General features: G+C 42.3%; 1 protein-coding gene across 1 annotated transcript; it reads left to right on the top strand.

Annotated features, from left to right (window-relative positions):
* The first annotated feature begins 10 nt into the window (after positions 1–10).
* Positions 11–9,702, top strand: CSUI_002998 (morn repeat-containing protein). The gene is made up of 8 exons (XM_068063196.1): positions 11–1,070; positions 1,992–2,097; positions 3,086–3,226; positions 3,985–4,068; positions 5,043–5,249; positions 6,012–6,113; positions 7,122–7,550; positions 8,135–9,702. The coding sequence occupies exons 1-8, from the start codon at positions 831–833 to the stop codon at positions 9,160–9,162; spliced, it is 2,337 nt and encodes a 778-aa protein (XP_067924829.1). The 5' UTR covers positions 11–830; the 3' UTR covers positions 9,163–9,702.
* The last annotated feature ends 2,017 nt before the right edge of the window (positions 9,703–11,719 follow it).

Raw genomic sequence — 11,719 nt, 5'->3', positions numbered from 1 at the left:
TTCCTCTGGCAACCCTCTCTAGCGGCTAGTTGTTCTAGACAATCTCCGATGACTCCATACTCACTCACTCCCCTTCCCTCTTCTGAGGTGTATGTACACCAGGATGTTTCTTTATGAGTTTCTCTTCTCAAGAAAGAGACTGCAATGTTCACTCACTATGTGAGTGACAGCATGAGCGTCGAACGGACGATCTTCATGAAGGAATGACAACACGAGGAGAGCTCAAAGGAGAAAACAATCCGCAACTTCCATTCTGTCTACCAGGACTCTTGGGGTGTATATACACCTCAAGTGAACAAACCTCCCCAGTCGTTCTGTGTAGCATCGGCAGAAGGCTGTTCGTTCTAGAGATAAGGCCGAGATGGAGAACATATCTCTTTCAATTCTCGACAACTGTACACTTCTACGCTAAGATCTTATGTCCCTGAGCTATCGTCCTTGCTTTGCTAAAGCGAGAAGGACAGATTTCCGAGACTACCTTCCCCACCTTTAGTAGCAAGAGAAGAGGAAGAATAAGAAGAAGAATGAAGAAGAGAAAGATCAGGAAGAAGTATCTATCTCTCTACTCGAATACTTGCGAATAGCTCACTGGGAAGCTATCATACGTGTGATGCGTTACCGTAAGACCGTCTTGACGCAGCTTGTTCTCTATGGGGGAGATGTAAAAGACAGATGTTTTACTTTTTCTCCTTCTTCTTTTCGTCATTTTCTTTCCTTCTGTTTCTCTCTCTTCTTCGTTCTTTCATGCCTTCAATCTCCCTCCTTTCTTCCTCTTCTTTCTTCCCATCTTTTCTCACATCCCACGCATACATACCGAGGAGAAGAGAGACATGGGGGGGGTTTCCTTCTCTTCCTGTCGTTGCCTGGACGTGGGAGATCGAGACGGCGAAGTAATCACGGGCCTCTTTCAAGTCTGCGGTAGAAATCCCGATGCTGCTTCCTCCCCTACTGATAGAAAGAATCGTGAAGAACACTCGTCTCCTTCTTCTCTCCCTCTTCAAGATGCTGTAGGCAGTTTATCTCCTCTAACGAGAAAGAAAGAAAATTCACCCCGGACTCTCAAATCAGAGGTATGTACGACACATCATACACATGCCGTCCTTGTCTTTTCTCTCTCTCTCTCTCTTGGCAGCACTGCCCACCATCAAACTGTGCTTTCATAGAAAAGTCTCTGTCTCTCATCTCTCTGTAGTCGATCTTTCTATGTATCTTTATGTATGGGTATATGTATGGATATCTGTGCGTATACGTATGTATATACACGGGTCCATGTGTATATATGTATGTGTATATATGGATGCGGGTGTATGTGTATCTTGTAGGCATGAAGGAGGGACAGTGTAGGGAAGATGAACAGTCTGTTTCTTAGGCATTTCTCTCAGATGTCTCCTCTAGCAGAAGATCTTTCCTTTCTTTTTCTTTTTACCGCAAGCTCCCTTCTGTCTCACGTCAGCTCTGTATTTTCTTCTATTGTAGCTACAGCTATATCATCTGTATATTCATGTAGTATCTAGGTGATAGGTAGACCGATATATTGAAGCGCGGGTGTATGTGTCTATCTCCTGTCTTTAGGTGCTTTCCATTGTCTAGATTGGGAACCTAAGTTCGTCTATCTCTTCAAGATAAGAGGTAGATACCGTTCTTGTACCAGAGAGCTCAAGAAGACAGGAGGGGGACAATGTCTTTACGTCTATCTAGCTAGCTAGCTCAATGTACTTTAGAGAAGTCCGAGCGGACCTTATCTATGGTACAGAAGAAAGAGACAGAGAAAGAAGGAGAAAGCAAGAAGTGACGCAAAGAATCAAAAGAACGGGAAAAAGGGGAGAAAAAGAAGAGAGAGACTGAGAGAAGAAAAGAGAGACTGAGAGAAGAAGAGAGAGACTGAGAGAAGAAAAGAGAGACTGAGAGAAGAAGAGAGAGAATAAGAGAAGAAGAGAGAGAATGAAGAGCGTGTTACTGCTGTTGTGGCGCTGTGATGTATGAATGATTAGGAAGAGACTTTTCATCCCCCTGATGAAAGTGAAGGAGAAGAAGAAAAGAAGAACAAGAAGAAAGCAGACGCCAAGACAGAAGGACACAGTGGAACGGATCATCAAGGTAGGAAGGAGAAGACGAAGAGAAGAAGATGAAGACAATCTGCGAAGAAGGAAATTACATGCAAGTGGGGGAGGGGTAGATAGGGAGGTAATAGAGGGAGGAATCAAAAGTCCCAGGCTCTATGGAATGACAGAAGAAGAATGTCTCTATTCTTAACCTTTCAAATAGGCTCGCCATATGCAGATCTACAACTCGCATTCTTCGCTCCGCGCAAAATATCTATACGAGTATAGAGATTACTTTATACATAGAACATACATATTCATACATAGACATACATATTCATACATAGACATACATATTCATACATAGACATACATATTCATACATACATGTCGGTGTTAACAGGGGTGCATGCACATGTCTACGCTATTGAAGGTGTGTATATCTATCTATCTACCTACGTCCAGTATAAACCCACATGACGCACATCTGTACATAGACAAGCAGGGACAAATACGGATAGACAGGAGGGACGACGAGAAGAACAGAAGTAAAGAAAGAGAGAGGGAGTGGGAGAGCGATAGAAATCCACTGAGACCGATACGTATGTTGGACAGACGCTGCAAGATAGAAAGCGAGACAGCAGGAAAACTCTTACCAAGAAGCAAGCGATCTCTTGTATATACATTTCTACTCGGAATGGCTAAGATGGAATCTCTCTTCTTTCCCAGCGTTCGTTGCTCTGGAGAAAGAAATATGAGCCAGGACTGAAAGGCCTCCTCTCCTCTCTCTACTTGTTCTTCCGCTCCTAGCTAGCTTCGTCTTTCTCTATGTATATGTGTATATGTCTATCTATTTACCACATTCATCTCTCTATCTCTCCATCTTGAATACAGGTAGTGGGGAAAAGGATATTTACCTCTCTCTTTCTCTTTCTCTTTTCCTTTCAATGAAGAAATACATGCACTTATCAATACATTACTGCAGCTCTCTCTCTCTGTCTATCTCTCTGTCTCTATGGATATGCTTGTCTTGGGTGTAATAGGAGTTGAATATGAAGGGACTCTTAGCGAGGATGGGAAGAGGCAAGGCTTTGGCATCCTTATAAGGCCCTGTGGCTCTCGATTCGAGGGCTACTTCATCAATGATCTAGCTAATGGACCTGGAAAATTCACTCACCCCTCCGGTATGCATGCATATATACACATATATATATATGTATCTATGTATATGACTGTATAGACATATACATGTATATATATATATGTAGATATCTGTACACTTATGTGTCATGTATGTACATACATATATGTAGTTGCATGAATAAATAAATATATATCTGTATCTACATATGACTGTATATATATATGTATTTATCTACATATATGTATACAGTTGCATGTATATGAGTATCTCAGGGGATACCTATGTGTATCTATGTCAGAATCGATCTATGTAGGATTATACAATAGTGACTCAGGAGTATGTATGTGTATATAGATATATATATGTACGTGTATCTGTATACGTATATCTCCTCTCGATTCTATAAGTGAGTTCATAGGCACTTTCTCATTGTGGAGATAGGTCTAGCAGACACTCGGAGACATAAATAGAATTCTCTAGAGAAAGGGGGAAGGGGACAGAGAAAGACAGAGAACGTTTCCTCCTGTACAGAAGGGTCTGGATCTACTTTCCCTATCTATGTAAATGTAACCTGTATATTCATATAAATATATATATATATATGTAGGTTTATTTCAAGCCTGTTCCCCGTGGTAGTCTTTCTTTGTTTCTTCCTTTCTGTGCTGACTGTGTCTTTTTCTCTAGCTTTCTTTCTTTCTTTCATTCTGAGACGTTCTTAGCTGTTGTGTTCCTCTCTCTCTCTTCATCTTTCTTCATTTGATCTCCTGAACTTTCTTGTGTCTATGTGTGTGCCTATAGGAGATGTGTATGAAGGGCAATGGAAAGAAAATAAAGCGCATGGCGTGGGTGTATTCACGCATGCTGACGGGTCCTACTACAAAGGTAGTCTCTCCCTTCTCTTCTTCTTCTTCGCGCTTCTCTCCTTTCCTCCCTAGGGGGAAAGAGGCGACGGCCAAGCTCCTGCTGCCGCTCCTTACATGGGATTTGAAAGAAAGAGAAGAATAGCTTTATACATGGAGAGAAGATAAAGGAGAGTTAGCTAGAGTCAAGATAGATAGATAGAGAGCAGATTACAGACAGGTCGATTAGCGATAGATAGAGAGATAGATTAAAGATAGATAGATAGATTAAAGATAGATAGATAGATAGATAAATGTTTGCTAATGAGGGTTGAATGTATGGTGGAGGTCTTCAATAGTAGGGAGAGGTCGAGTGTCTCCGGGTTGCTCTATTCAAGGCCTTGTAAGGAGAGATGTTCTCCGCAAGTAAATCGAGGTCTCTCACATAAACTGAAAGGTAGAAAGAGACAGAGTGTACGTCTCTTTTGAAGAAACATTTTGGAAGAACCTTAGTTAGCTAGGACGTCTTCTTTCCTCTCTCTTTTCTTCTCTCATGGAATGTATAAGTTGGAATCTCCAGGAGTATGAATTTACATGGTCTACAGGCTCATACAGTCGCCAGGCTTTATCATCCTAAGCCCTTCTAGCTGTGAGTAAGCACACATCACCTACATCTCTCTCTCTCTATATATATAGAGAGAGAGATGTAGGTGAACCCGGACGTACACCGACATAGCCGAGACATAGATATCTCTATATACCTCTTTCTAGAAGGGAGGACACCTGCAAGACACAAGAGATAAAGTGATGCGCTGCAACGTCCCTCTTCAAAACATGACAACACACGCCTACACGTACCCCTCTTTCTATCCATCATCCATCTATCTTTAATCTATCTACCATCCATTCGTCTGCCTTCAGTCTACCTATCTATATTTATCTATATATGTAGATCTATCCATGTATATGAGGGGTATGTCTTTCGGTATGTGATGCTGGTGTGTGCATGTGATGCAGGCCAATGGGTGATGGACGTGCAGGAGGGTCACGGCGAAGAGCACTGGATGGATGGATCGTCTTATATTGGGAGTTATGTGAAAGGGTTGAAGAGTGGAGACGGGAAGTTCATATGGGCGGATGGGAGCTTCTATTCGGGACAGTTTCTCAACAACGCTATACATGGTGAAGGAATGTACGTATGGCCGGATGGAAAATCGTATACAGGTATACATACATGTACACACATAGAGAGCTATATATTGTGTATACAGAGAAATATAGATAGATAGATTAAAGATAGATAGATAGACAGACATGTATATATATGAGAGAGAAACATAAACATACATGCGTGGAGGGTGAGAGAGAGACATACTCGTGTACGCCTTGAGTATAGGTGTATATACAGTTAGTGTAGCAGTTTCGCAGGTCCCTTTGATTGCCTGTGAAGGGGGGGGGATAGATACATATACATACATACATGTATACATGTATGCGATGTCTATATACACATATACCGAGATAGGTTCATACTTGTGTGGATACGCCACTCTATAAATTAGGTAGATATCCAAGACAAATGGGGCAGATGAAGTTTCCTTTCCCTATACTAGTCTACATGTACATACAGACAGTAAGATTGAAGATAGATAGATAGATGGATGGATAGATTGAAGATAGCTAGGTGAAAGATAGATAGATGGATCGGCACCTGTGTGTGACGGGGTTGTATATGTTTCTTTCTGCATATGTATTTGTCTATACGAGGTATGCAAGAAAGGTGTATTGGTACACAATGCTTTGAACTATCTGACAGAGAACTTCTTGGCGCTGCTGTCTATCTAACTCTACTCGATTTCTCTCTTTCCTCTTTCTCACCTCTATCTTTGTTTCTTATCCCTTCCTTTCTTTCCTCTGTATCTCTCTGCCTTTCTATATGTCTATCTCTTTGTCTCTGTCATCTCTATCTGTGCGTGTGTTGGATAGGGCAGTGGGAGAAAAACCGCATGTCGGGCCGAGGGAAGATGATCCTTCCAGACGGCCGCATACACGAAGGAGAATACCTAGACGATCGAAAACACGGAAAAGGTATCCCCACCCCTAAATAGATACGGAGATAAACAAAGAGATAGGTAGACAGACTGAAGATGGATACATCGAAAGATAGATAGATAGATGTCTTTCCATCTGTCTCGTTGTAGTAATATGGGTATACACGGGAATATATGTATGTATATAGAGAGAGAGAGAGACACACACACGAACACATCCTTGCCTTTGTCCGTCTGTGTGTTTCTTTCTCCTTTGTCTCTCTCTCTTTGGGTTTGCGTGTTTTCTCTGTTTCTTCTCCCTTTCTCTTTTCCTCTTCTTTCGCTAAATCGCGACCCCTCGAGTGTATAGGGAGATGTGCTGAATGCCTACCAGTCAGTCATGCGGTGTCACCTGTAGTCATTCTTCATGCACACCTATGCTCGGCATACACTCTATGTCCATATATCTGTGAAGTGCATATAAAAGACATGTATGTATATTGCATGTATCTTCTCGAGTATATGCGTCTATACATCTATGTATACGTCAATGGGTAGGCGGAAGGCCTTCGCGGCTAGGGATCCTCGGAAGAGAAGGCCTTGTTGTCTCTAGATCTTTTCATTCAAGAGTAGGAAATGCAGGTCTCTCTCTCTGCTTTTCTTCTTGATTCGCATAGACGTCCGTAGACACTAGAGAAGCCGCAGACTCTTAGCAGGGACAACCTTCCTTTTTTCTTCCTCCGTCAAGTCTTTCTGTCTTCTCCATTTCTACCTGTCTACTTCTCTCTTTCTTTCTTATGTTTTCCTTTTTCTCTTCTTTCTTCTATTCCTCCTGCAATATGCATCTTGCTATTCATATTATATTCTCTCTCCTTCAGGTCTTCTTCCATGTCCGACTATCTCTCTCTCTCTCATTCTCTCTCCCTCTCTCAGACTTTTATCTTCCTCACTTCTTCTTTCTCCCGTTCTTTTCTCTTCCTTCTTTCTTTCTACTCGTTCCTGCTACCCTATTTTTCTTCCTTTCTTCTTGTTCTTTCGCTCCCTCTTGCCTGCTTTCCGTATATAGGGCGATTACAGTGGCCAGATGGGAGAAGCTTTGAAGGGGAATGGAGAGAAGGCAAGCAAGTCCCTGGTATAGGCGTCTTTCATGATCCCTCTTCTTCTTCATCTCCTACCAAGTCTGGGGGTATTCATTCTCTTCTCTCTCATAAACCTCCCTCTTCTTCTTCAGCAACCTCGTCTTCTTCTTCTTTCTATTCTCCTTCTTCGCCTTCATCTCGAACTGCCAATGGTCTTCTTCAGAGTCAGAAGAAGAGTCTACAGAAAGGAGAAAAAGAGGAAGAAGAAGAGAGAAAGGGCGAGAAGGGGATTGTTTCTTCTTCTCCGTTGTCTAATCCTACCAGAGAAGGACAGGGTCTTGGTGGCGGCGCTTTTTCTTCTTCTACCGCTATGTTCAAGACGAATACAAGCTACAGTAAAGGCAACTCTCCCAAAGGTATGGGAAAGAAAGAATGAAAGAAATGCAGATATCCACAGAAAGATCTCCCAAAGAACCCGTCGAGACATCGTCTCATATGTACATATATAGAGAGAGAGAGATAAGGCGGACGTGATGGATAGGTGGGTTTAGTAGGGAGATACAAAGAGGGAACGACCCAGACGTCCCGTGGTCTGCATAGAGAAGGAGAGAGAATAAGATGAAAATAGCCTGTCTACCCCATCTCTACGCATGACTACGGCAGTCTAGAGACTCATCATACATGCAGATATACACACGCGTATTTATAGACATATAGATATGTATATATATGTATTGATATATGTGTGTCTATGTATGTATTCTTTTTATGTGGAGAAGTAGTTGCCTCGCCAGGGGGGGGTGGGGGGATAGAGTGAGGTATGTGTATGAATGAGAGAATGTGGTCGGTCGGTTCAAATCAAGTTGATATCTTCTCTATCATCGCCTTTATGAATATGGACAAGTGAGGAGGAGGACTTTTCTTCTTCTCCCTCTTCTTTCTTCGTGAGGATCTTACGATGACTTACTTCTTCTCTTTTTTTCTTCTTCTTACCACACAGAAAGGAACTCTTCTTCTTCTTCCTTTCATCCTTCCGCTACGATACCTACGGGGATTCTGATCAACACAGACCATTCATCTTCTTCTTCTGCTTCCTCTTCTGCTTCTTCTTCCTCTTCTTCTTCTCCTCCAGGCGGGGGAGTCTTGAAGCAGCGGTCACCATGTGTCCTTCTGCCTTCTCAATGCGAAGAGAATGAAGAAGAAGAAGACCCATCGCAGCCGCCTCTGTCGATGGAAGAGACTCGTAGAAAGAAGAATAAGAAGAAGAAAAAGACTGCTATAGAAGCAGGATCATCCACAGCCGGCGAGCAAAACGCTCCGGGGTTGAATGAGGGAGATGGGGAAGCGCCGCATCCCAAAGAGCATAAGAATACGAAGATAAATTTAGATGCGACCGATAGAAGTAAGAGCAATATGCAAGAGAAGGAAATGAATAAGAAGACATTGGAAGAGAATGATAGAAAAAAGGAGAAGACGTCTCTTGGAGAAGGGCGGGGTGTTTTGTCTCAAGATCAACATAGCCCACGTCGCAGTAGTTATAAGGAGAAAGAATGGCCTTCTTCTTCTTCTTTAGCGTGTAGGAAAGAGAAAGAAGAACAAGGAGAAGAGAATAGAGATGACGCAAGAGACAACGATCAAGAAGACATGAAGAAGGAAGAGAAGAATAAGAGGAATAAGGCAACAGCGAGAATGACAAAAGAGGATGAGAAGAAGGGCGGCCTCTCTTCATCTCCTCATAAGGTCCAAGATCTCCATTCACCTAAGAAATCTCCGGCTTCGTCTTCTTCTGCGACTCTTACGACTTCCGATGGAAGAGCAGACAAAGACGGAGAGAAAGAGAGAGGGGAAAGAAGAAGGAAAAGAAGAGGACCAACATTGAGGAAAGAGACTGAAGAAAGAAAAGAAGAAAAGAAAGGAAGAGACGAAGAAGAAGAAGAAAAGGGAGGTGCAGTTCTCTTAACACAACGGCGTCTATTTAGTAGAAAGAGACGATCGAAGAATCTCAGAAATGATTCGCAGAAGACATAAGAAAAGAAAAACCCTCCCCTCCCTAGCTCTCTTCCTCTTCATCTTCTTCTTTCTTCTTATCATCCTCCTATCTCTCCTCTTCTTCTCTCTTCTCTATCTCACTCCCCCGAGAAGGTGGAAGTCGTCTTCTCTCTCTCTTTCTCTTTCGAGCGTCCTCTCCCTTCATCCTAAGGAAAGGAAGTGCATGTAGGAGGTAGTAGAGGTCTAGGATTTCTCTCTGTGTTCGTGACTGGCAATTCATATAGATGTACGAGCTCCATATATGGAATAAGAGAAGAAGAAGAAGATACCTGTCTTCTCTCTTCACCTCTACCTTCCTCCTTTCGCCTCCCTTATTCTTTCTTTCTTTCTTTGGGCGTGTGCTCACGTTAAGCGTTTGAATTTCTCTTTCTTTTCTTCAACTTTTTTTCTTTTTCATCTTCCTCGGTAGAGCACTTATTCTTCTTCGTTGAATGAACCTAACGTGTTTGTCTTCTTCTTCTACGTCATAGGAGTTACGCCTTTCTCTTCCTGACTTTCTCTCACTGCACCTCTCTCCCCTCCCTTCATCTAAGTCTTTAGGTTGAGAGAAGGCATCACGTCATCCGCTCATAAAAGAGAAGAAGAGAAAGAAGAAGAAGAAGAACAAGATAAAGGCATCCCAAGAGAATGAAGACGTAAACATCATAAAGCCGCCCTATTCAGATTATATTGTGTATGTTTCCTAGAGAGAGACAGATATCTTAGAGATCTCCCCTGGCATGTAGACAGGAACCCATACATTACCACTATGTCAGCCCGGCACGCACTACCTAGCTATCTATCTTCATCTATCTACACACTCGCACATATACAAAGAAGAGATCTTGTGCATATATAAATATTCGTAAGAACTCTTCTCATGTCTTACATCCGTCGTCGTCTATCTCTATATGCGTACATCTCAGAAGCAGATATATCTGAATGCCTTACATAGGTGAACTGACCATGGGAATTCGCAGTCTGTCGGTGAGAGAGGTAGAGGAGATATGAAACGATCGGAGAGACGAGAGAGAGATAAGCAAAGCCCCCTCTTTCCCGATAAGATATATATGAGGTCCACGTCCTCGTGGCTTATATATGGTATGTATATACAGGTAGCAACATTTATGACTATCAAGGTACATGAAGAGAGGCTGAAGTTGGGAGGAGTGCGACTTGTAGATGCGCCTTTCAAGGGAGAGAATGACTATACGATTAGGGACATTTTAATGAGTTTGAGAGAATGAATGATGTATGTCATAGTCATGCCATATGAAGCAAAGATTGTCTTTAATGATAGGAAGATGAAAGGGCGAAGCTATCGAAGACATAGGCTCATTAGATATCAAAGAAGTTTAGACAAAGAACTGAAAGAAGAGAAGCGATCTTCGTCTTCTTCTCTCAGTCTTATCTTACTCTCCTTTTTCTTGACAAGAAGGAAGTTCTTTCTGCTGTACCTACAGCCCAATGCATGCAAAGAGATTCTCACCAGACACTAGCTAAACGTATCTATCTACAGAAGGAAAAAGAAGAGGGAAGAGGGAGAAGAAAAATCATGAGCTCTCATGCCTTGGCTCAAAAACTAGGAGAAAAAGTGAGAAGAATTGAAGAGCTCCGCTGGTGTCTATGTATGAAGGAAGGAAAGTCATAGAGAGGGTTCTCTTCTTCGATACTATTCTCGCTCTAGTAAGAGAGAAATGCCTTCTTATCCCCCCTCTGTTTGACTACATCTTTCCTACATCTGTTCGTCTTCTTTTTTTCCGACGTCTCCCCTGTGGAAATTCTCTTTTCCTCTCATAATACTCATTTACTGACGCATGATCTATCTACGTATCGACGCCTATGCGCGTACGACTACGTCTTTGCCGATGTATGTACGGACACCCTCGCATATTTGTATGGATACCCGTGTATGTAAGCAGGAATATCTTTGCATGTATATATCTGGACATGCACATAGTCGTGAACAGGCTTGCACGTCTATATATATATCTATATATATATATATATGTGAATGAGTATGGACACGTATGGGGAAGAGTCGTTAGTTATTCGATCCGCCTTATTCTTAAGTAACTTCGAGACTCCTGTCATTCATTTCCTTTCTTCCTTCGTTTCTTATCTGGACTAGATAGATCTGAAGGTATAGGTACTTGGTGCATGCTGCTGAGATGGTGAGCTAGCCGTTCTTTTTCGATCTCCTTCTTCTAGAGTTGCTGTGAATTTCTTTCTCGGTTCTTGTGTCCTTCTCTTTCTTTCATGCTTCCTTCTTTCTCTTTCTCGCCCTCTTCCTTTCCTTTTCTCCTCTCCCTGCACTTCTCCTTTTGTCCGAATATAAGGCGATGCTCAGTGGTTTGCAAGATGGACATAGGATACAAGGCTCTCTTTCTTCTCTTCAATAAGAGAAGTCAAGAGAGCGAGAGAAGAGATCTCATCGTTTCACGTAGTTTGTGTCTAGGAAGAATCGCCATAAAGAAACAACACTGTGAGAGACTGTAAGATGGGAGAACGGAAAGATCTTGAGAGGAGAGAAAGTAGAACCAGAAAAGACAAACGG

The sequence above is a fragment of the Cystoisospora suis genome (genome assembly GCF_002600585.1).
Source record: "Cystoisospora suis strain Wien I chromosome Unknown contig_1266, whole genome shotgun sequence".
Classification (NCBI taxonomy): Eukaryota; Apicomplexa; class Conoidasida; order Eucoccidiorida; family Sarcocystidae; genus Cystoisospora; species Cystoisospora suis.
Note: the sequence above shows the minus strand (reverse complement) of the source record. Positions and strands in the feature narration are given on the sequence as shown.

Excerpts from the sequence above, each read along its gene's own strand:
- CSUI_002998 (XM_068063196.1), top strand. The coding sequence starts at position 831 with ATGGGGGGGGTTTCCTTCTCTTCCTGTCGTTGCCTGGACGTGGGAGAT. Across the intron at positions 3,227-3,984 it reads AAAATTCACTCACCCCTCCG|GAGATGTGTATGAAGGGCAA; the intron begins GTATGCATGCAT and ends GTGTGCCTATAG. Across the intron at positions 5,250-6,011 it reads GGATGGAAAATCGTATACAG|GGCAGTGGGAGAAAAACCGC; the intron begins GTATACATACAT and ends TGTGTTGGATAG.